This window comes from Carcharodon carcharias, chromosome 13, assembly GCF_017639515.1.
Source record: "Carcharodon carcharias isolate sCarCar2 chromosome 13, sCarCar2.pri, whole genome shotgun sequence".
Taxonomy (NCBI): Eukaryota; Metazoa; Chordata; class Chondrichthyes; order Lamniformes; family Lamnidae; genus Carcharodon; species Carcharodon carcharias.
In genome coordinates, this window is record NC_054479.1 from 96,661,071 (window position 1) to 96,686,118 (window position 25,048).

Consider the following 25,048-nt stretch of genomic DNA (forward strand, 5'->3'; position numbering starts at 1 on the left):
CCATTTTAATGAACACATATCATTGTTGATACAATCTGGGTGCTTTCAAAATGAGTGAAACACAGAGCCCATCTGCAAGACACACTGGACTCATACATGATGCCTCGATTTTTGGTATTCAACTTGAAATAGCCTAAACAGTAAAACCTATGACAGAAGAAGTCAATATCAAAAAGTATTGTGCTTTCATCTCAGTGTACTTGTGTTCAGTCAAGGTTAAGCCAGTTAAGGTTGCCAACACATTCAAACACTGGAAGTAGTGCAGAGAAGATGTACATAGCAGGGTGGGTGGTGGAAGGGCAGAGTGCGGCTTACTCTGGATGACCTTCCTCCTCCATAACAATCTTATAATCAATTTTAGTTTTAAAAGATCTGAATCTCAATTTTCATGTTTTGGACGAACAATTTTGTTTCCTGCCCCAAAAGAAAGGTGATTCATTTATGAAGAAAACATTTACTTTGCTAATTTTCTTCATTCATTTATTCAACGTGGCTGGCAAATAGAAACGAAACAGTGAATCTTGTTGCTAGTTAAAGATAAACTTTCCCGCAGGGAAACCAGTTCCAAAGGAGATGCAGAAATTACAATGTTGCCTTCCAACCTCTAATCCATGTTCTATACAAGTTCAGCGATGCTGGTTAAAGAATGTGACCTCTGTGTTTACCTTTCAGTTTAACCAGATCATTTTTGTATACTGTACTGCCTTTAGCATGACTCAATCAAAAACATAATGTAGCAGCAGCACAACCCCGTCACTTGTCATTTGATAGAAAGAAGTAACTTGCATTTATATGGTGCCTTTACAGCCAAATATTTTAAATGTGTAGTAATATAAGGAAACATAGCAGTTTGCTCACAGCAAGGTCCTGAGTTGAGATAAAAGCAAAGATAGTCTGATTCAGTAATGTTGGTTCAGTCCAGGACACAGGGAGATCATGGGTGCTCTTCCTTGGAAACTGCCACGTGATTTTTTACATCCATCTGAGAGGCAGTTGGCATCTTATCTGAAAGACAGCATCTCTGATAGTGAAGCTCCCCCTCAATACTGCACTGGAGCAGGACCTGGGCCCACAATCTTCTGACTCAGAGACATGCGTGTTGTGATATGATGTATGTATATCTTTAAGGGAGCATATCTTGAACTACTGTCAATCAGTACCGCATCGACAGCATATGTTGCATTAATCTTGTAGGCAGTCGGCAAGCAGCAGGACTAGGAGTATGATGTGTATATAGTAGTCTCCTAGTGAACATTATCTTTATATGGTCTTATCTTCAAATAAAGAACTCATATTATTGTTTCACCAATCCTTGTGTGAGATTGGTACATTTGCATCGAAAAAGAGCGTAACATGGTGGCAGCAAGGTTTTTGAAGATTTGACTGCAAAATATACAAGTCTCAACCCTTCACACGCAACTGAATAAAAGAGCTGGTGTGAAAGTGAAACAGCTATCAAGATTCACCATTTGTAAGGATTCTGCGGCTTTGTAGGGATTCTACACACACTCTACCTTTGTTCTGGGCTCACACCTCGCTCCAGCCAGCAGGAATCAGGTCCCAATAGCATTGCTCATATTTGTGAAAGCTTAATTAGCAAAAGTCTAACTGCTGCAAAGTTTAATCTGGAACAGAAATTAAACAGCAGACTGTAGGTGGTCTCACTTTAAGTAGAGCTCACAGGTTAAGGAGAGACTCTATCGCTGTTGCTTATAGGGAAGCAAAATACTATAGGCTAGGCTAAGATGAATATCTCCAGTAACAGCTCCTAGCAGCCAGAAGAAGCCTGTAAAAAAGCTTTTTTCACTGTTTACTTTCACTTTGGAAGTCCTGCAGCCATGTTCCCAGCAACATCACTGCTTTGTAGGAAGAGCTTAGAGCTAAACACAGAAAAAAAATCAGAAAGGGCTCAACAATGCCACCACTTCAGTCACGCAGTAACTTACAACGAACTGAGGCAGTGACCACTAAAAGGACTGCAATTCAGAACTAAATTCACTCTAGAAAAGCTCGAGGAAACTTGCATAGCTGTCAAAAGCTCCAGGTGGCATTAAAAATCCTGAAAAATGCTAAAAGATGACCACAAAATTTCCAACAAACAAAAGGCAATGAATCTTCTATCTGAATTTACTTTGTTCTGACAATGTGTCAAGCTGTATTTTCAGGACCTCAATATTTTCGAACCAGATAAACAATAGGTAATGAAGGCATCCACAGACTGAGCACATCAGATCTGTCTGATGACCATCTGAAAAACGCAGATAAATATTGTCAACACATGAAGACCAATTACGAGTGAAGCTCAACTTCAGAATACACCATCTGGAATTCATGTCCTTTAGGCAACAACCGACAGAAACCATTTCATAAGTAGATACACAGAAAAAGGTTACACCGTGGAAGTACTACTACAATGCGGTCGCAAATGCATACTAATGGGTAGATAGAGTCTACAGGCTATGTGTAATTCATCCACCATTGGCATGATAGCTAATACAGACAAGCCTAGTATGCACTGCAGGTGGTACCAGAGAATAATAGAAGCGCCAATGCAGAAAGCAGAGGCAACACAAGTGGTTTGATATTACGAGAAGCCACAACCTGAGGCTAGGTATGTAATTCATTCCAATCAATCAAGAGTGCATATCAAACAGTGTAAACACAAGATCCACAAAATGTCTGGCCAAGCTATATAGTCTGACAATGAGGATGACCAGGCCATCGACACTCAAAGTGAGCAGACAATCAGCACGGTGAACATCAAAGAACATATTGACGCAGTGGTACCAACTTTGATGGCTTTGCCAACATCCAGATTATATGCCCACAGATGCAGGGTCATATAAGCTATATGCAAAATTGGATACCAGTGCATGTGCAAGGAGTCTTCCACTTTACAAACTGAGAAGCATCTACCCACAGAAGTGGAAGTGATGATTCGACCAACCAATGCCAAACTCACTGCATACAATGGCTCGGAAATTCCATCCCTCGGATCCATTACACTCAAGTGTTGCTACAAAATCTAACCCTGGTCACCCCACGTATGCCCAGAACCAAGATTGCATCACATACAAACACCAAATGGCATGACAGTGAAATGAAACAGATGCCAAATTAGAACAATACCATAACTAGAAACACCAAGTAATCTATTGTGAGTAGAACACAATCTAAAACCTAACATAAACAAAGCACCTCTAAACAGCATTCTAAAAACGTACAGCAGTCTTCAGCAAAATTCATGTAACTAAGACTAGATGGATAAGCAAACTGCCAAAATGCTTCCAAGATTTGGAAATTTATTGTTTTGTACGATGGTACATTCAGATACAATGTTATTTTGTTTTGCTTTCACATAAATTGTTTGTTTCTTTAAAGGTAAACCTTTAGTTTGGAAAAATGGGATGTTGTGATATGATGTCCATATACCGTTCGGGGAGTGTATCCTTATGTACTGTCTATCACATCAACAGGATGCAATGTATTAGTCCCGTGACTTATAGGCAGTCAGCAAGCAGCAGGACTAGGAGTAAAAGGGAGTGTTCCGAGAGAGCGAGAGAGCAAGCGAGAGAGAATGAGTGAGTGAATGAGTCCCGCAGTGAGAAAGGAAATCAGCAGCTGCTGTCAACAGCAGACTAAAAGGCTTGTTTCTGTTAGCTACCAGGCAGGCTGCTGGTGGGAACTCATTCGCTGGTTGAAGAGATGAGACCTGTTGAGATTTAAGGACACTGGAAGATTCATCCTGACATGACCGGGACTAGGAGTTGCAGGAGTGGGCCTTGCTGCCACAAGTCAGTTTGGGGATTCTCAGAAGCCTGAGGGAAATGACTTTTGACGGACACTGGCTGTTAGGACTCAGTGAGCTGGGGAGAAGCAAGCCTATCTGAAGCTGGGAGACTTTGGACTGGTTCCTGAAAAGACTACAGGTGACATTTTCCAACCCCACCCACCACTGGGATTATCCAGTCTCATTAAAAGTCAATGGACTTTTGGCCGGCCCGCCACATACCCTACAGTGTGTACTACCATGGCGGGGCCTGAAAATCCCAGCCGACAATTCCGCAGAGAATGCGGTGTAATGTTTAAACATGACTTGGCATTTTCAGTCATTTTAGGAATTTAAGGGGGTGTTATTTTTTCCGTAGCTTAGCTTATTAGTTGCCCACCAAGCAATGTTTAGTCAATGTTGATTTTAGTTTATTACAGGAAAAGTCTTAAAACATGAAATCCGGTCATGCGATCCTGTTGTGTGGTCACTGGGAATTCAAATCGCATTTTAAAAGCTATTGGTCTCTATGGGGATCATAACAATATCAATTCAATAAACGATTGTATGTGCTTAGCCTATTTGTTCAGTCTGTTTCCAGGACATCATTAGAACAAGCTGGAGTGTCAGTGGGTTACACATTGTCAGTATCTGTGAATGGTCCCTAAAGTAGCAGTTCTTCTAAATTTGTCAATCTCTGCAATGAATTCTTCAACATACTTCTGCAAACTTTGCCAAAACCATAGTAAAATAGATAACATAAGCATCATTTGCTCTCACAAAGCCAGTTTAGGGGTTTTAAATATCAAAGCATTCAAAACATTTGAATAAAAAAAAAAGGTGTGTGTAATCAGCAGAAAATTAAATTTTCATATGCTGACTTGTGTCATTTTAAAAGCGTTATGACTACACACCAGCCTGGCAATGCTACAATGGGCTGCTTATTTCATTTTTCGCATAGGTGCTGTTATTTGTTAAACCTATAAAGAACAGGGATTAAAGTACCAGTCACTGGATTCAATCATTGGGCCTGAATTTCCTCGGAGCGACAATCAGTGCCAGAATGTCACTCCGCGCCCAATTACTTACATTAATTTTTTTCCCAGCCTGTCTCAATTCACCTTCCGACTCAGGCCAGGCGAGATCCAGGCAGTGCCCAGTGCCTGTCATCGAAGTGTGGGAGAGTTGAACTGAAGGAAGCAGTACCCCCATTGTCACGGCACTAGCTGCCGTAAACCAGGTAAGTTTAAAAGTCCATTGTAATTTAAGAGGTCCTTGACAGGCCAGGGAGAAGATAATTGTCTAAGATAAGTGGATAGGATTTAGGGGGTGGGAGGGATCAAAGGTCGGGGGTAGGGGGGAGATTGGAGGTTGGGGTGGGGGGCAGAGTTCAGAGGCGAAATTGGAGGATGGCTCGGGTTGGGCTGGGCCAGGCCTGGCCTGTCTGGAGTGGTGGGGGGAGGGGGTTGATTTTTGGGGGTGTCGTGTGGGGCAGGGTGTCAAAGAGAGGTCAGACTTGCGGGGGGAGGGGTGGGAGTTGCTCAGGTCTCAGAGAGATGGGGGAGGATTTCAGGAGGAGGGGGTTGGGCCTCCGGAGGGCACGTAATGGGGCCTCAGGTTGGGTTTGGGTTGTGCCTTAAGAGGGGGTGTGGGGGGGATTGTGTTGGGGGGAGGGTGTTGAGGGCTGGGGTGATCAGGCCTCTGGTCAGGCCTGGGAGGGGGAGGAAAAGTCCCATGTGGGTGTGGGGAATCCCGTGAAGGGTTTGGAGGTGGGGGGGGCGGGGGAATAGTCAGAGACTTCTACGGGTAGCAGTGTTTGGCGTGGCCGGGGGTGAGGGGAGACCACTGGGTATCGGGGTTTTGGTGGTAGTCCCATAGGTGGTGTAGGCGAGGGTGTGGAGGGGGGACCCTGGGGCCTCAACAAGTTCAGGGAGTTTGGTTGGGGGGGGGGGGGGGTGTGGTGGTACCCTGGAGGGGCAGTGGGTTGTGGGAGTTCCATTGGAGGTGGTCTGGGTCTGTACAATAGTTACTCAGAAGTTAGAAGAAGTTCTAATTCTTCTAATATTCTCTGGGTAACTTTTGCTGTAGACCAGTCGGAATCATCCAAAGTTTGCGATTTAAATCACATTTTTGGATGGTTCCCAGTGCAGGGCAATTGCCCAGGGGAAGTTTGCACTTCCTGGGCAATTGCCGTGCAAATCTTACCTGTGAACATCCGAAGGGGATTGTCGAATGTATCTTTGCACCCCCGCAATCCAACTATGGGAAGCTTGGATATTAAGGCCCAGTATGTTATTTTGTTATTTCCAGGTGTTTCGTCAGGAATCCTAGTGACAAGTAAAAATAAAAGGAATGTAATACTTCTGCTCTTACCTCGATACTCTTTCCATTTTTTTATGTTTCTGTGCAATCTCTTCATGGAGAGCCTCTCCGTTCTCTGGGCCTGCTTTTGATATCTTTTTCTCTGTGCGTTCAACAATTTCTTCCTTCCATACTTGGCTTTTCTGCAATTTTTGTTTTTAAAAACAAAGACAAGAGGTTGAAACTTCATTAATATGTTGCATAGATTTAGATTTGATTAATTTCAGTTAGATTTGGTGTTATTGAAATAATGCCCACCAACCACGGATAATTAATACCAAGCCACATGCAAAACACTGCAAGGGCACAGTATATTTTGCTGACTTCTAAGCAGCAAAGGCAGCACAGTGTCGATTATCGAGAGGGGTGCTGTTACTTCATCAAGATTATATTAGCAGGACACTCATCACAGTCTCAAAGGGAGTATTCCTTAAAGATAAATAACCTCCAGTGTTCATCAGCAAATGACCTTTTACAGTTTCTAGATTTGTACCATGTTGTATTCTGCTAGAAAACTGTTACAATGCCAATATACTCCTGCTTTTTGCATAAGTGCAAAGTGGCTGAGGTGCCAGCGTAACTCCGACATTAAGTTGGCTATCTGACTCTCGTGAGCTCCTTGTCTTTAGTGTTAGATAAATGACACCATATCCATCCTTTCATAACATTAAAAATTAATTGCACTAGGAGTGCAACACTGCCTATGTTTGTTGTGAGCTCACTGTGACTCTGAGCTGACCACATAGTTCATGCTGGCTGCACACATCACTTGACAGATATTGGTCTCAAGTAGTGATATGATGATGTCCCTAGATATCGCTTTCTGACTATTGGATTTAGTAAAGTAAGCAAGGCTGCAAAACATTGTTAGCATCTTACTGTTACTCTGAAACATTCTGTGTATATTTTTACTATCCTTATCGTTATTGTACACAAATCATTGGGTTTTACCTTCAACCTTTCCCTTGGGTACTTACTGATCTCTGTTGTTCATTCTATAATATATATCAAAACACAGCATACATAAGAAAACAAATTCAGAAAACAGAATCTAAAAGCTTAGCTGACGTTTGGAACTCTTGCTTCATAGTAAGAATGTCATGAGCTTGAAGCCATACTTCAGAATTTAAGCTGACCCTTCAGTGTGGTAGTGTCAGAGTGCTATATTGTCAGAAATGCTGCCATAAACTGTATTGTGACAATCCAAGCAAAACTAAAATCACAAAGCCAATTTACTTAAGACACATTCTGAAAACAGAATCGAATTAAGGAGCATATAGGGAATAATTTCTTAGGAGACTTAAGTAAATGAAATAATCTGTTTTAGTTTAATTACTGCAGGTTCTTCAGAATGTACACATCATAGGATGTTAAAAATTCTGGCACAAAGATATCAATTTTCCATTTCCTGCCAAGGAGGGTCACCATGAGACTTCCATCTGCCGCCCTAATCCTGCCCACTTTCTCCATTTAGGAGTCTTGAGGGATGTCTTTAAATGGGGGCTCCCACAAGGAACCATGACAGGAAATGGGAGCCCACCACTTCCAGCAAAGGAAGTTCTGGTGGCACTGCACAGGGCACTCTGATGTAATACTTGAAGGGGGGAGACCACTTAATGGGGGCCCCAAAGATAGAGAAAAACAGACTGTATATAGTTTAGGCCCGGGTCTAGGCCAAAAAACGTATGGGTATGTGGCCCACTTGGACAAAGATGTACTCACTACAAGGGCCTTTCTCCCAGAAGGCACAGTCTTTACCACTACCCCAGGGATTACTGTGACCTCTGCCCTGGGAGAAGTGGAAACAATGGTGTTAGGCAAGGGCCATGGGGAGCTTGCTGGGCTCTACTTCCTTGCCATAACTTCTGTGCTGCATGATTTTCATACTGGATTAAAATTATTTAATACCAGGTCAGTGACCCTCTCACTGTTCTAATCTGTCCAAAAGGGCCTCATTTATGTTCCTAGAGTAGAATGTCCAGCAAGGCAGATTGAAATCATTGGAATATATTTAAACTGTTGATAATGAGGTTGAGTTTAGCTAATAAGCATATCTGTACATTGATGGAATAAAACTGCTGCTCATATCTTTTCAATTCACAGGGAGAAATAACATTATTAGAATTAGGCTACATCAAAAGTGAAATTGCGTTGTTAACTCATGTTCTAAATATGCTATTCAGCAACATTCAACTAAATATATGTAAAGGAGGAAGGAAAATAAGAGCTAAATGTATAATGCACCAAGTCGCTATCGTGCAAGGTTCCCAAGGTCCATCATTGTTTCTTTTAAGATTATTTTTCTTGCAGTTATGAGCACGTTTTCACTGGCACCTAATATTTCTGCCATTTGTTCCAGCAGGGCTCCAATTTTACGCTCTACTGGTCTCCCACTTTCTCTGTCGCTCTCTAGTGGTGATCCTGCCAGCAACCTCAATTCCCTTCATTAAAAACAATATACGCAGAAAGAACTGTTTAGATAAAGTATAAAGATTTAAAATGAAGGAATAGGCATTTATATTAAACCTTATCCCATCCTTAGGGATTCATGGTCAATTAAAGAATTACTCTTGAAGTCACTGCCCTTTTGTTGGTAAAGGCAGCAACCAACTGCACACAGCTAGACTCCATAAACAGTTAAACTGTTCTTGGATGTGGAAGGAATGTTGGCCAGGACACTGGAAGAACTACCCTGGTCTTTGTCACTGTATCATAAGATCTTTGAACCTACCTCAGCAGGCAGATTGAGAAGGCCTCGGTTTAATGTCACACCCTAAAGGCTGCACCACTGACACTGCAACACTCTTTCAGTACGGCACTGGAGTATCAGCCTAGATTAGGCTCTCAAGTCCTGGAGTGGGACTTGAACCTACAATCTTCTAACTTAAAATGAGAGCACTACCAACTGAGTCTAGTGGACCTACAGAAGCATTGCAACAAAGTTTATTGATTAAAATTAAGGTTTTTAAAAAACATAAAATTTAGTAACTGTTTCTGTCATAAAATAATCTTTTAAAAATATATTATACATGCTAAATCAGAGCTTCTGCAAATTTTCTATAAGAAAATGTACCCCTCAAGCAATTATCCAGCTCAACTAAATAAATAAGTAAACAAATAAATGAAGTACAAGAGTAAGGAAGTCTTGCTGCAGTTTTACAGGGCATTGGTGAGCCCACAGCTGCAGTACTGTGTACAATTCTAGTGTCCTCACCCAAGGATATACCTGCCCTGAAGACAGTGCAGCAAAGGTTCACTGAATTGATTCCTGGAATGAGAGGGCTGACCTATGATGAGAGCTTGAGTACAATGAGTCTAGATTCTCTGGAGTTGAGAAGAATAAAAAGTGATCTCATTGAAACGGATAAGATTCTGAGGGTCTTGACAAGGGTAGCTGCTGAGAGGATGTTTCCTCTGGCTGGACAGTCTACAAGGGGAGGTGGGGGGAGAAGGAGGGAGGGGGTGCTACAGTCTCAGGATAAGAGGTTGATCATTTAAAACTGAGATGAGGAGATTTTTCTTTTTACTGAGAGAGTTGTGAATCTTTGGAATTCTCTATCCTAGAGGGCAGTGGGTGCTTAGTTGCTGACTTATATTCAACCCTGAGGTGAACAGATATATTGGCTCTAGCAAAGTTGAGACATATGTCCATCAGGTGAGAAAATGGAATTGATGTTGAAGGTCAGCCATGATATTAGTGAATGGCAGAGCAGACTCAAGAGGCCATATGGCTAACTCTTGCTCCTATTTCTTATGTTTGAAATATGAGTTGGGATTGTGATGGATCCAGAATGGGGAAAACAAGTGTATAGTGCAGCAGGGGGAGTTGTCCATACTATGATCCAGATGTTTCCCCAATGTCATAAAATGCAGTCAGTAAGAATGGGATCTTCCATCTTAATTTACAGTATGGAGTTCAAGTCACTGACCAATCAGGAGAAGGATTCTCAAATGCCAGCTTGAAAAGCAGGATGTGCTCTGATTGAACTCCATTTTGTTCCACTCTCTTTCAATTGAATGCAGGACTCTGGAGTACATGTTTTGCCAAATGGTTTTGTGGAAAATTTAAGCCAGGAACAAATATTAGATTCAGTTTCATAAACAGCAAAACTCAGCAGGTCTAACAGCATCTGTCAAGAGAAAGACAGAGTTAATGTTTCGAGTCTGTATGACTCTTCTTCAGAGCTAAACAGAAGTGAAAATGTGATGAAATTTATACTGTTTAAGGGGGGTTGGAGCAGGTGGAGCTGGATAGAAGGCCAGCAATAGGTGAAGGCAAAGAAGAGATTGACAAAGATGTCATGAACAAAAGGACAAAGGGGTGTTAATGGTAGCGGTACTGACTATATATGGACTTGAAGCATTAACTCTGTCTTTCCACAGATGCTGTCAGACCTGCTGAGTTTTTTCCAGCAAATTCTGTTTTTCTTCTAGATTTCCAGGATCTGCATTATTAGATTTCGTTTTCCGAGTCAGCATGGCTGCCAGGAAGCAGTGACTATCAACCATGCATGTTGGGAAATCGCAGGCTGCTACCACCTGCGACATTCTGATCAACAGCACAACATGCACACCAGCCAACTTGAGCCTCCTGCGAATCACAAACTGGTGGGCAAGACCAAAACTGGAGAGCATAAACATAAAATGGTCATTAATAAATCCAATGGGGAATTCAGGAAAATCTTCTTTACCCAGAGAGTGGAGCTCACTACCACATAAAATAGCTGAGGTGAACAGCATAGATACATGTAAAGGAAAGCTAGATAAACATTTGAGGGAGGAAGGAATAGAAGGAGATTATGATAGAGTTAGACAAAGTAGGAGGAGGAGGCTTGTGTAGAGCATAAATTCTAGCATAGTTCTGCTGGGCCAAATGGCCTGTTTCTTGCAGTGTAAAATTGTGTGTCATTTTATGTAACTTGGAAAATTGGACTCGCATAATAAAGAAAATTACCGACTCCTGGGTCTAAAGCTCAGTCTAAGCCATGAGGGTAGGCCTTAGACTCAAAATGGAATTTTCTACTTTTATGTGAATTGAAATATTGTTAATTGCTGACTTTCCATTATCGATGTTTTTAATCATTCCGACAGATTTTTTTAAAAATTAAAATTACAGATGAGAAATTTATAGGCAACCCACCTAGAATTTCCTGTCGGCAAGTTGGCTAGCTGCTTCTAACATCTCTCACTTCACTCTTCTCAAAACTCTGGTCCTGACGTCTTCACACATCACACCCCCACACCACTCACAAATCAAAGTGTGAGGATAGCTACCCTCGGGAGGTGTTTCAATCACTGAAGATTAAAGCCCCAAGTGGTAGCCCCAAAAAGCTGCTCATTTGCAACAAACACAGACACAGGACAATGTCATGGGCACACAGACATCAAGTCAATTCTGGGATTCGGAGCAGAGTGGCACTATAGACATAACACGTGCCAAATAAGTTGGTGAGGAAGTGGTGAGTGTCCCATTAGGAACCATAGTCATTGAGGCCAATTAACTCAGTTTATTTTTAAAAAAATGATAGGGTAAGTTTCATAATATAATTGTAATCTCATATGTACTTTCTCATTTTCTCCCTCTCCTGCTAACATTGATTCAGATCCCATGTTCTAGCCTGATACATGAAGAATGAGTATTGACAGACTGTTCACCTGTATTGAGGGTCTCGGCAGAGTCCAATTCTCTTCTCACTGAGCGTCTGTACACACAGTGAAGATGGAATAATTTAGTAAGGACCCTACTGGCTTCTTACCTTCTTTGATCCCAGGCCTCAGAGGCTGTAACATTCAAACTGCAGGCTCAGCTGAGAGTCGCTCCTTAATGTTCTTACAGGTAAAGGCACCAAGCCATTTGGGCCAAAACAAAATGGATTTCATTCCTGCCACATGCCTTTAGCTGATCTTATTTAGTAAGAAATCTATTCTGTAGTTCCCCAAATTCAGACTGCATAGGGGCAGAAACGTGCCTTGGGCGATAGTGAACGGGCAGCCCATTTTTCACCCAGCCCAGCTTTTTCTCCAAGCAGAAGCAAACGAAAAACAGGTTGCCAATTTGTAGTCCCCTGTTTCACAATACCTCCCAAGGTGAATTTCTACCCCACAGTTTCAACTTTGAGAGAAACCCGGCAGAACTCCAAAGCAAACTTAAAAGAAAATGATGTATTACAATTGCAAAAAGCAATGAATGCTCCAACAGCACCAGCATTGCTCTTCTACCCTGGAGTTCAATTTGAATCCCATCCAGACAGACTGGATAAACATTTCCTCTCACTACTGCCCATTAATGGTTATAAGTGAATTGTGTTCTTTAACATTAATCTAATCGGCAGAGGACATGAGTCTGTTGGACAAACTACCCAAAATTTGGCACTGAATATGGAAGTGTGCAGAGAATGGAAATATGTGCAGCCACTAACAAACATCAGGCTAAGTGTCAAGGCAAAGGTAGGGCAATAAATCGACTGCAGATTATTTTAGAGGTGAAGGTAAGGTGCTGAATTTATAGCTATTTTAAAGTTAAACAGTGAGTAGTTAACTAATTGAAAACAGATTGAGGTTAACCTTCCTGTCCCCGTGCCAGTGGGGGGGGGGGGGGGGGGGGGGGGGGGGGGGGGGGGGGGGGAGGTTGCAGAAACACCATATTGTCTGGGTGTAGCACATAGAGAAAAAAGATGACAGGGGCCCACACATTAGTTTAAAAGATGAAAACCGGGTGGATTGTATTACAGGTGTAGGGATCTCCCTGTCCAACTGTCCTTTATATACTTCACGCTGGTGATCTAAAAACACACAAAGGAATTGGCACACCTGTACTGTCTTTATACCTGCACATGAGTTAAGATAGAAATTAAGTGGTGCTGTTAAGGACACTTGAGCTGAGGGAAAGAGATCAAAGTGATGGTTGGCATTTTGTTTGTAGAAATGCTCATTTTACCTTTTCAATTTGGAATGGTTTTTCAATATTTTCTTTTACAATCTTCTCTTTTACTATCACCACCTCTTCTGGCTCTGGCTCCGGCTCTGGTTCTGGTTCTGGCTCCGGCTCAGGTTCTGGCTCTAGCTCAGGTTCCGGCTCTAGCTCAGGTTCTGGCTCTAGCTCAGGTTCAGGTTCCGGCTCTGGTTCAGGTTCTGGCTCTGGCTCGTGCCGCCACTTGTTCCGTTGGTTCTCCTCCTCCTCCCTCTCATTGCTTTGGATTTCTTTTGAAATATCTGGAGTTTCCTCTTTTGCTGTCAGGTCAATTTCCCGTTGACGCTCCATGGCCTCTTGAAGACGTTTCTGGCGTCGCTCTTCTCGTTTCTGCAGCCGCTCTGCAATATCATTGTCTTCATCCATCACATTTTGAGTTCTTGAAACCTTGGTTTCTTCATCCAATGCACTGTGTTGGAAGAGGATTTATTGTTATCAGATTTGTATTACACATTTATACTTACATTATTTTAAAGGACAAATATTACTTTTAAAGTACCCCCAAAATTTCCTGATGTTTTCAGTGGGCCAAATTCCACATTGGAATATTTCCCTTTAAGTGAATGTGTTTCTCATTTAGCCAATGCTGCTGCACCAATACATAAAATTCAAAGGGTCTTAATCTAATTAATTAAGTTTAGAAAGCCATTTCAAACAAGCATCCTCCATACTCCATGCATTGTAGCCTCCATATCAACCGCCACATCATCCAGTTAACTTTGTATGGAAATTTTTGCAAAAGTGTTTTCTGTTTCTAAGTGAAGCAAATTCAAAATCTGGTGTGTGGCACGAAATTGATGAGACTGTAGTCACCCAAAGTTGTTACTTTGAGGGAGAAGAGCCTAACAGTGACCTTGTCTCTCTCCATTGGGGCCTTGCACACTTCTAGGCCTCAATCTTGGTCTCTAAAGAAAATGGTACCCCAGGAGGAAAAAAACAGTTCGGACCAGTACTCTTATTTCCCAGTTTTTACTGGTGTTCCATTTTAAGGTATACAAAACCAGTTCAGGCCAGTATTCTTATTTCCCTGTTTTTACTGTCTTTTTGTTTCTTTTTGCGCTGCTTCTTCCCTCTTTAAAAGCTCCTGCCCGAATTTTGGGTTCTTACAGTAATGGACCTCCTCTTTCATGATAAGGATCCTGTCAGAAGTCCATTTTGCATAACAAATAAGCCCAAACTCAAAAAAAGGGGCCAGGATTAAAGTGAAGTCACAGCTTTGAGCAGAAGTCCCACCCTGCCACTATCCTGTTAGGAACAAAAAGATGCACACTCCATCACTAACTTTACAATATATCTCTATGAGGAACTGTCTTTCTTGATTGCAGCACCTTATTAAACAACTGATCATTGAGGGGAGACCAAAACTAACAACCATAAATATAAGACAGTCACTAATAAATCCAATGGAGAACTCAGGAGAAACCTCTTTATCTGGAAAGTGGTGAGGATATGCAACTTGCTATGGAGTAAATAGCATAGGTGCATTTATGGGGAAGCTGGATAAGGAATTAAGGAGAAAGGAATAGAAGGCTATACTGACAGGGTAATATGAAGTAGAACGAGAGGGGATTCTCGTAAAGCACAAACACTAGCACAGACCTGGGGCCAGATTTTCTCGGCCACGAATGAGTGGGAAAGTACGAAAAATGGATGCAATGCTGTGCTGCCATAAGTCCTACTCCCATTTCTGCCCTCCCCAATTTTCCTGAGGGTGGGAGAGAGCGCAGGCCTCAGGACGGGCCTGCACCTATTATGGGGCCAGTTAACATTGTTGTGGGCTTATTAATAGCATGTCTCCTGTAACATTTTCAATATTCCTGGAAGGATCCAGCATTTAGCAGCAGTCTGTGACAGGCCAGCTACATGGAGGCGAGGACCATGTCTGGGGAAAATGGAGGCAGCAAGAGTTTAAAGAGTAAGTGAAAATGCTTTTCAAAGTTTAAAGGCATTACCCTTTGAAGTTAAAGTTGCAGTAGCCCATCACAGGTTGGGGAGAAGCCAGAACTATGAACTTTACCAATATGTAAGGTCATCACTCTCCTGGCATCATGTATGCATCAGAGCAGTGGGCAAGGCTGTTTGGGCTCCATCTGAGCACCAGGGAGGGTGCAGCTGGAAATGGATGCTGCACCCTCAGAAACCGAGGTGATTGGAGATGAGAAGCAGCAGCCTGTACATAAAGGGCAGAGCACCAAGCATCAGAAGGCTAGGGGAGAGGGTCAAGGAGGATAAAGGAAAAGGAGACCCAAGGTCTGTGCTCAGGATCCAGGCAGAGGTCACAGGCATCTGTGCCCCTATCAGTGTGAACATCTGAGGTATCTCACAACCGCGTGCACAGCGGTGCATTACTCAGGTAACAAGTACCCTCTCTTATGGGTGCTGGACAACACATGAGATTCTCAACTGAGCGGCATTGTGGGCTCAAAGGGCATTGGGTCTGGTGCCTAATGCAGTCAGATGATGCTCTGCAATACCCTCCTGCAAGGGTCTCGGTCATTGTTTGGGGGGTCTACTGTGCTCTCTATAACATAGCCCTTCAGAGTGTCGACCTTGAGAACAGTGAGGCCCTGTAAAGGGACAGCTCATCAGGGCAGGAGAGGTGGTAAGAGAGGTGGATTAATTAGGAGGTAGAGGGGGATGACACTGAACAGAGAGGTGCCCTGTTGTATGATGAGGTGGTTTCCTTCTGTCACCCTCTGGGAAGAGGACCTCCTTCCTCTCCCTCATGGATACCAGGCCTCCAACTCCATTGTGACATCTTGATTACCTGTGGTGCAGCGGGAGGCTTTGGCACAAATTCTCTCCCTCAAGACAACCATCAGCCTCGGTGATAATCACCTTGGGTATCTGAAACCTGCATCCATTCCTGCTCCCACCATCTTTAATTGGACAGGAACACTGTCTCTATATCAATTAAGGGCTCACCCTCAGGAATATCCTAAACTCAATCAGTTTCCCACCGGAGAGTGGTTTTTGATGCAAAAACAGACCCAGCTCCTGTTTCACATCTCCAAGGGACGATCCAACCCCTGGTGTCCCAAATCTGTTTCTGTGTCGCAAATTCAATGTAATTCTTTGTGATGATTTGATAATCCAAGCTTACTTGATCAACTTTAGCGTATTTTTCTAAATAAGCAGTACTGAGCCATGATAATAAAGAAACATATTACTGTGTGTGGTGGCAGAGGTGGATATGAATAGATACTAAGACCATTGATAACAATGCCAGTAACATCACTGATACAGGGTCAAACAATTCTTAGTGTTATGAATGTGAAATGTGTATAGAAGTGTACGCTGTAATAAGTTAAATGAGTATTATCGTTCTGCTAGGAGATTTTGGAGTAGTTCAGAACAGTATATACTATATTGCCGCTCTGAAGGACGTGCCAATGGACTATGGTCATTCCCATAAATTTAGCATTGCAGATTTTACATCACAGAACACCAATTTTGTTGGTGTTTCTCTCACTCATCTGTTAGAGTAAAAGTGTGTTGGCAGCATTTGTACGGTTTCCTTGGCTCTTTCACTGAAGTTGCAATGGAACAGTGGGAGAACTTCTGAGGAAGTTTACACCTAGTGTAATGGAAGAATCGTGGCATGGTCTGCTGCCATGGATAAAAGGCATTTTTTCATCTCTTTTAAGCTCCAGATAGTACAAGAGCTTGGCTTGGCTACCCCAAGTCTGCAAACACTTACAGAACCTTTTGAAGAAAATGTTCTTTTGGCATGATGTGAGATGGCATAAACAGAAGATAGGCTGTCATTCACATTCAACACTATTTCTTTAATGACCATATAATAAAAATGAAAAGAATGTCAAAGCTTGAAAGGCTATCAGCATCATGAGCAGAATTGAGCATATTTTGTTCAAAAAGTAAATACCAATGACTAATTATTAGATTAGTTAGTTTAACTCAGATACGAGAACCATTACAAACCATCAACAAATAGATAGCCTACAAGCAATTACTTTAACTCCAGATAGCTTTCCCTACTGCTAAGCTATACAAACCCGAAATGTTGCTCATTTGTCCAAAGTAAAACCTGTGTCATCCACTTAACTTTCAGATGTCCCTGCTGAGCGTTCAGGGGTTGATGATGTTAAGTAGAACATGCCCATTTATGGTTCGTTATGAATCGAAATGAATGTTTTCTCAAGAATCTCAGATCAGGTCATTACCAGGTCAGGGGTCTATTCAGTTACTTAATATGAAACCAATGTTTTTTTAAGCAGTTCTAACACTAATATGGATTTGGAGATCAATTCTCCAAATGGACACAAATTATGTACAAATACCATAGCACCAGTTAATACTGGGCTTGTGGACCACATGTGTCTTCCATATATAGAAAGGCTATTAGAAATGATCTCATTCCATTTTATTTTCATTAACAGTGGAACCTTTTGTGTTGAGAGGACATGGCTTGGCTCTGCAAGTTGCTATTAAATGAAAAGGTCTATTTTTAAACACGTGCTAACACATCATTTTGTTAGTGATTGCACCCAAATGAGGAGCTCTGTATAATCCTTGGAATCTGAACCTAACCTAGGGTAGACCTGATGTACTGCCAATATCTATTAATCTTTCATACACAATATTCCAGTGACCTAAAGTTAATCTTAAACTCTTGGGTTCTATAATTCAAAGAATACCGCCAAATACATTAGATGGTTTATTAACCTCTAATGAAGAATTGAGAAACTGGTCGGTATGTTTGAATTAATCAGTTAAAAGATTACCCCCATTACTATGCGCCTTTCTGACCTTCTTGTATCACCAACAGTAATCAAGTCACAAGTAGGTTTGCTTTAAATAGTTCCTTTTTGCAGTATTTCCTGTAGCCTATCCATTTGATTTTCTCTGTGGTCTTGTAACAATTCATTTAAATAAATTGATTCTCTAGCAGAGTGGAAAAGGGAAATGTTTGATCCATTCCATTTTCCATTAATGGTCCAGTGGCTATGCATTCGCTCCTTTTGATCTGCCTAGTGGGTGAGAGGAATTTTTGTAATTGATGCTTTCACTGTTTTTGCTGAGTTAGTACAAAGTTTAAGAGGCATCTGTTCTCTGATATTCAGCTGGAAGGAAATATGCATCAAATGGTGCATTATACCATAGACTGGGAGCCAAATGGCAGTTTCAGTCTGGCATCTTAAACATCTTTCCTTTCTTTGCCCCATTATGTGTGGCTATGTCTTGAGTTGTTTAGGCCCCATGTTTATGAATTGCCTCCCAATACCCTTCCGCCCTGCTCCTTCCTGAAGTCTTTGCCTGCCTACTCCATAAAACCCTCTGTCCTCTTCCTCCCTGTCATCCTTCAACAGCCTATTAAAATTCACCTCTTTGACTAAACCTTTCCTTACTCTTCCTTTGGCTCAGTATTGACCTTCTGATTATGCCTTTGTGAAGCACTTCAGAACATTCTTCCACACTACAGGTGCTACATGAAGGCAGAGTTTATTGTTGTCCATTTCCACTGCACATTTCTTGCCCAGCAGGGGAGCAAGTTTCCACAGAGTCCCACTCCCAACAGCTACACTTAAATGTTTAGAATGCTGAAGCAGGATTCTCTACAATGCAAGCTACTCATTCCACTGTCAATATATTTAAGGGGGCAGGGAAACACACAAAAACCATTTGAATCAGGTTTGTCACCACAATGGAATATAATTGATGCAGTGTCAAACCCAAGAAGTAGGAAGCTCTCCCCTCTTGAAGTCTCACATTGCTGTGCTCCATACATTGAATTATGCAGAGACTAGAGCATTTCTGAGGTGGGAAATACTTCAACATTTTGCATTTCTAACACAGTTGTGTCAATGTGGTGCGATTTCACTATAAAATTAGTGTAAATTGGGCATGAACATGCATCCAAGCAATTCATTTCTCCAGCAATGGATGGCAGCTTAACCAGCATGGACTATTTGGGCTGAAGGGCCTGTTTCTGTGCTGTTTATCCTATGTAACCTCCCTTCCCCCCCAATTCCCTTCCTAATTCTTTTCCATTTTAGCATCAGGTTTCAACTTTGGTTTTAGTTTACTTGAATGTCAAAGGTCTGGGTTCTGTTATGAAGTTCTACATCACAGATGCATTTAAAAGAAAGTGAGGTAAGCACATGAGGGAGAAAGAAATAGGAGGATATATCAATTAGGCTAAATGAAGTAAGGCAGAAGAAAGCTCATGTGCAGCATTAACGCTGACACAGACCAAATTCCCTGTTTCTCTGTGTTATAAATTCTATGTAAAAACTAATGGCATGCTCGCCCCCAAATCAACAACATGTTATGAATAATGTACAATGATCTTGAGTAGAATTTAATTACTTATTGACTTCAATCTAATGACGATCAAATGATTGCCACTGGACAATTCAACAGCAATTCATTTTTGGCGCATTGCCTTGTGTGGGAAGCTGCATGAGCATCATAGTTGGGACTGTGATGTTATAGCCCTATCTCTGACTCATGCTCCCACATAACGAGACTCCATTCTGGGAACACAGCTTTGCTAAACGTTGTGTTTATGTGATCAGTGCACAGGGACTGATAAAGGTCAGATGATGTGTTTCATTCCTGAACACACTGCACATCAAGATGAATCAGTGGGATTTTTACACTTCACATTTCTTTGTCATAATGCAACAAGCTGTCAGGATAGTGAAAGAGAAGTGTTATTCATTTCAATGTCTGCATGAAGTAACATAATTTGAGGTTAAATGCACCAAATCATCCACAAACTGAACTGAAAATGATTCCTGTATCTCTAGTTCCAGTAGCAACTGTTTGAAAGCTTCTCAGATGGCTGAGTGGGTATACAGTGTACTCAGTAAGTAAGTAGCCACACAGAACAGGAAAGTCCCGAGTTTGATTGTCAGCCAGTGCTGAGGAAAATTACTTCATCAGGTCGGTGAGTTGGCCATTAGTTAATGCTCCCAAGATTGGAAAACAGCCTGAACTTCCATGAACTCTCTTGTAAACGTATCTGTTTGTGGTGGACAGGATCAAACTCAGCTGTAAGCATGTATCTTTCCATTTAGTAGACTATATTCATTGATTATAATGAAGCCTGCTCTACACAGGGGTGACCAAACACAGAGTGGGTGATCACTTTGAAAACGACCTCAATTCAATCCGCTTGTGTAACCCTGAGCTTCCAGCCGCCTGTCATTTTAATTCTCCACACTGCTCTCACACCGACCTTTCTGACCTTGGTCACCTGCAGCATTCCAATGAAGCTCAACGAAAGCTCAAATAACAACACCTCACCTTTCAAAAAGGTACTTTACAGCCTTCCATACTCAACATTGAGTTCAATCATTTCAGACTGCCCCCCCCCCCCATTTTTTTCCATTTTTCATTGCAGGTTTTGGTTTTGTTCCCATTTTTCTCGATTTTACTTTTGGATGGCAACTATTCATGATTTTGTCATTCACACCTCCTCTAGGCACTTTACTTGGCCCATGATCACTCTCTATGGCCCCACACTGCCACTCTTTTATCATTTAATCTCTCCTGTCTTGCAACCTACCATAGACCTACCTCTTTATTCTTTCTCCATCCTCCCCACTTTCACTTGCTTAAAACCAATTTCTACATTTCCAACTTTTCCCAGTTCTGATGAAACATCATTAATCTGAATCATTAACTCTGTTTTTCTCTCTCCACAGATGCTGCCTGACCTTCTGAATATTTCCAGCAATTTCTGTTTTTATTTCACGTTTCCAACACCTGCAGTACTTTCCTTTGGAAGGCTCGGCTGAGTTGCCCCCTCATGTTGGAGTAGTGTACTGACCCCTGGTGTCATGGTGAAGATCGGCAGTTTTACAAAGTACAAGAGGTATTTGTTGCCCATGGAACTGTATTTCAGCAAGAAGTCAGCACCTTCAAAAGGAAGTAGGGAAGTCTTGTCCTGACCCATTGTCCAAAAAAAACCAATTCTTACATATGTTACTGAATAGCCATTGGGAGTCTCTGCTTTATCCCACCCTAAACTAAGGTATTCAGGCCAATCTCAGCACTCTTATCGCTGGCCAGCTGACATCAGCTTGTCCAATACAGACTGAAAATCAAGCCAACGCCCTTTAACAAATTATACTAGAGGATACAAATATGCTTTGAGAACTCAGTGTAATCCAACCTGCATGACTTCAAGTTCAGGACTCCATATTATACTGTACAGAAAGAAAGTCTCTCTCTCTTACTCCGCATACATATCAAAATACATTATCTACTGTTAAAATGTGAACCAGGAGACAAAACATCCTTTTGCTCATGAACAGTCGCTGACTTTCTAAAATTTTGTTTTCATGACATGTTGGTGCCTGTCATTGGAGTATCCATAACAAAACAAACCCCCTTTTAAAACTCTGATTACATAATTTTTGATTGTTACTTTTCCACCTGATAGTCCAATTTAGGGGTGCCCTTTATAGTCTCGTGTCAGTCTATGTTTGAGTGTGGACGTTCAGGAGGATAACTGGGTAATTCCGGCAGTTTCAGAACACGACCAAGCCTCTTTGAAATATTTAAATTTGGCGAAGAGGATCAGACGGGTCTAACAGCACAAGAGAACTGAATGTTGTCAAAAAGCAAAAATACTACAGATGCTGGAAAATTCTGAAATAGAAACACAAAATTACACAATGTTCAGCATAATTCGTGACTCCTCAGACAATGAAGCAGTCTCTGCCCATATGCAGCAAGATCTGGACAACATTCAGGCTTAAAAGTGGCATGTGACATCTGTGCCACACAGGTGCCAGGCAATGACCGTTTCCAACAACAGAAAATCCTACCATCTCCCATTGACATTCAATGGCATTAGCATCGCTGAATCCCCCACTATTAACATCCTGGAGGTTACCATTGACCAGAAACTGAACTGGACTAGCCAAGTAAATACCATGGCTACAAGAGCAGGTCAGAGGCTGGGGAATTCTGCAGTGACTAACTCATCTCCTGACTTCCCAAAGCCTGTCCACCATCTACAAGGCACAAGTCAGGATTGCGACGGAAAACTCTCCACTTGCCTGGATGAGTGCATCTCCAACAACAGTGAAGAAACTCAACACCATCCAGGACAAAGCAGCCCATTTGATTGGCACCCCATCCACCACCTTCACCATTCAAACCCTCTACCTCCAACATGCAGTGGCAGCAGTGTGTGCAATCTACAAGATGCACTGCAGCAACTCACCAAGGATCCTTCGACATCACTTTCCAAACCCACGACCTCTACCACCTAGATGGACAGGGGCAGCAGATGTATGGGAACACTACAATCTGCAAGTTCCCCTCCAAGTCCTACACCATCCTGACTTGAAACTATACCATTGTTTCTTCACTGTCGCTGGGTCAAAATTCTGGACCTCCCTTCCTAATAGCACTGTGGGTGTACCTACACCACATGGATTGCTGCACTTCAAGAAGACAGCTCACCACCATCTTCTCAAGGGCAATTAGGAACGGGCAAAAAATGCTGGCCTAACCAGCGATGCCCACATCCATGAAAGAATAAAAATAATGCTGAAAGAACTCAGCAGGTCAGGCAGAATCCGTGGAGAGAGGAGGGCAGGGTTAACATTTCAGGTCCTAATCTTTCATCTGATGTTAACCCTACCATCCTCTATCCATGGATACTGCCTGACCAACTGAATTACTGTGAGTGAATACAGTCATTGTCTTAGGGTGCTCCCATGATCATATCCTTTCAATGGCAAATGTTCAGCTACCTCACATGGTTGACCCAACTCACTTTCAAAATGGGTTCTGATGAAATTTTCTTTTCACTATCGTGTGCAGAATTGGAACAGGGTTATAACCAGAATCAAGCACAAGCTGGCAAATTTTGTTTTTAAACCAAGCGTTGCCACTAATTGGTTTTCTAACAATTTTAAATCAACAGAATGCTGCAATCTGAATCTTATGTTGTTTCTCAGTCTCCCTCATAAAGCTCATGGGCCGAAATCCAGAGCAAGTTCCCAAACTATTCTGGGAATCTTATCCAAGCATTGGCTGGGTTAGCTGACATCCTGCTGCTATCCAGAGACATCTGATTTTATTGACTTGGATTCTGCAGATGTTGTTTTAATTTAAAGTTTCAACACCTTCTAAAAATACTTTGGAAAGAGAGACTTTTCAACAGGTCTATAACGTTCGTTATCAGTGCTACTGAAGTGAGAAAAGGCAACCTCAACTCTATGTCATTGCACCACTGTTCTAATATTCTGCAAAGTAGACCACAACAGTCACATGCTTCAATAAGAAGCTACTATTGTTATTGGCTAGTGAAGCCAAAGCAGTAGAGACCAAAGATTATGTGGTATTTTTAGCTAAAAAGATGAGCAAACTGCTTCTCAGAAAGTGGGCTTAGCTTATGCCCTAGTCTATTTTACTCAAAGTTCAGTCTGAACCACTGCAACCAAAATCATAGTGCACATTAATATTTAACTTTGATGCCTCAGATTTAAATTTTGAGTAAAGGAAATTTCTGCTATTTTAAAAGAACTAGAAACTCTTAGTTCTTAGACTCAAACACATTAACATTAGTTTAGATTTCTGTCCAAGATCTGTGCTGCTCAACTCCCTAAATGTATAAAAGCAAAATACTGCGGATGCCGGAAATCTGAAACAAAAACAAAAATAGCTGGAAAAAGTCAGCAGGTCTGACAGCATCTGCGGAGAGGAAGACAGAGTTAACGTTTTGAGTCCGTATGACTCAATGTATTATTTTACATTCAAAAATATTTTTAAAATGCACCTTTCAAAAGGGCAAAAATGAAAGAACATTGTCCCATTTTGAAAAGAGCTTAATTCCTTTCAACTTAAATTAATACTTTAGAGTGCTCAATCCACGCTTTGGGTACTGTCTCCAATTCGTGGTTCACAACAGGCACAATTGAAGCTCTACAGGCACAATTGAAGCTCTAGAGGCAGTGCAGAGAAGAGGCTGATTCCTAGCATCAGAGGTTTGGGTTATAAGGAAAGACAGGAGATACCTGTGATTTTCAACCCTGGGAAGGAGGCCTCTGAGTGGTGATATAATAGAGGGATATAAGATGGATAAGGGAATATTAAAGGTAAATTGCAAGAGTTGCATAAGGAGACACAGGATCAAGCTAGTGAAAGGTACATTTAGGATTGATATCAACAAATTCATATTCGCATTATGAGCAAGGAACACTTGGGCCAATCTACCAGGAAGTGTAGTGAAGGTGACAATCCTGGAATATTTCAAGAAACCATTGCGTTCTTGGGTCTTGCAGATCTCTGTGGGTGGATGATTTAAATGGGTTGAACAGCCTTCCTGTCCATTATTATCTTGGGAATTGCAATACCCTTTGTGCTGTTAAGACACCACATTTCAGATTTATATCAATGGGCTGTAGAATACCTTGTGCAATCATTTCAGTTAGAATAAATCCCCAGAGTACAAGATTGGGAACTGGTGCCCCATACAGAAAACCCATGCAGGGAAATCATGGGAACGTGGCTTGTGAAATTCCTCCCATTGAAAGGAGACAACAGGCTGCTCATCCGCAGACACATACCCTGACAGCTACTCAGAAGTAACAAGGGAAAAGTAAGACAAAAAAGGAAACCCTCCAAAGCCAGCTCTTTACTCTGGCTGGTTGAAAACAGCTAAGAATTTCTCATGGTACCTTGGTGGTGACAGTTGCCCACTCCCAGTTTCCAGGGAAACCATTAAAATAACATGTATATATATTTTTCCAGACTGCGATAGCTGTGCCAGGTTTTATTTAATTGCATTGGAATTTATAATATCATTGGAAAAGAGGGTTCACTTCATGAAAATTACTGCACAGAAGTTGGCCATTCATCCCAATGCGTCAGTGCTGGCCCCTCGGCCCAGGGCGTCCGCGCTGCTCCCTCGGCCCAGGGCGTCCGCGCTGCTCCCTCGGCCCAGGGCGTCCGCGCTGCTC

At 41.9% G+C, this 25,048-nt stretch overlaps 1 protein-coding gene across 5 annotated transcripts in view; it reads right to left on the reverse strand.

The window, feature by feature from the left end:
* cald1a (caldesmon 1a) overlaps window positions 1-25,048 on the reverse strand; it is a 203,007-nt gene that overhangs the window by 33,993 nt on the left and 143,966 nt on the right. For all 5 annotated transcript variants that reach the window (XM_041201871.1, XM_041201870.1, XM_041201872.1 and 2 more), the window contains 2 exons: window positions 13,068-13,509; window positions 6,143-6,273 (listed from right to left, as the gene is read on the reverse strand). In XM_041201871.1, the coding sequence (XP_041057805.1) occupies window positions 6,143-6,273; window positions 13,068-13,509 (573 nt within the window). The remainder of the gene's footprint in view (window positions 1-6,142; window positions 6,274-13,067; window positions 13,510-25,048) is intronic.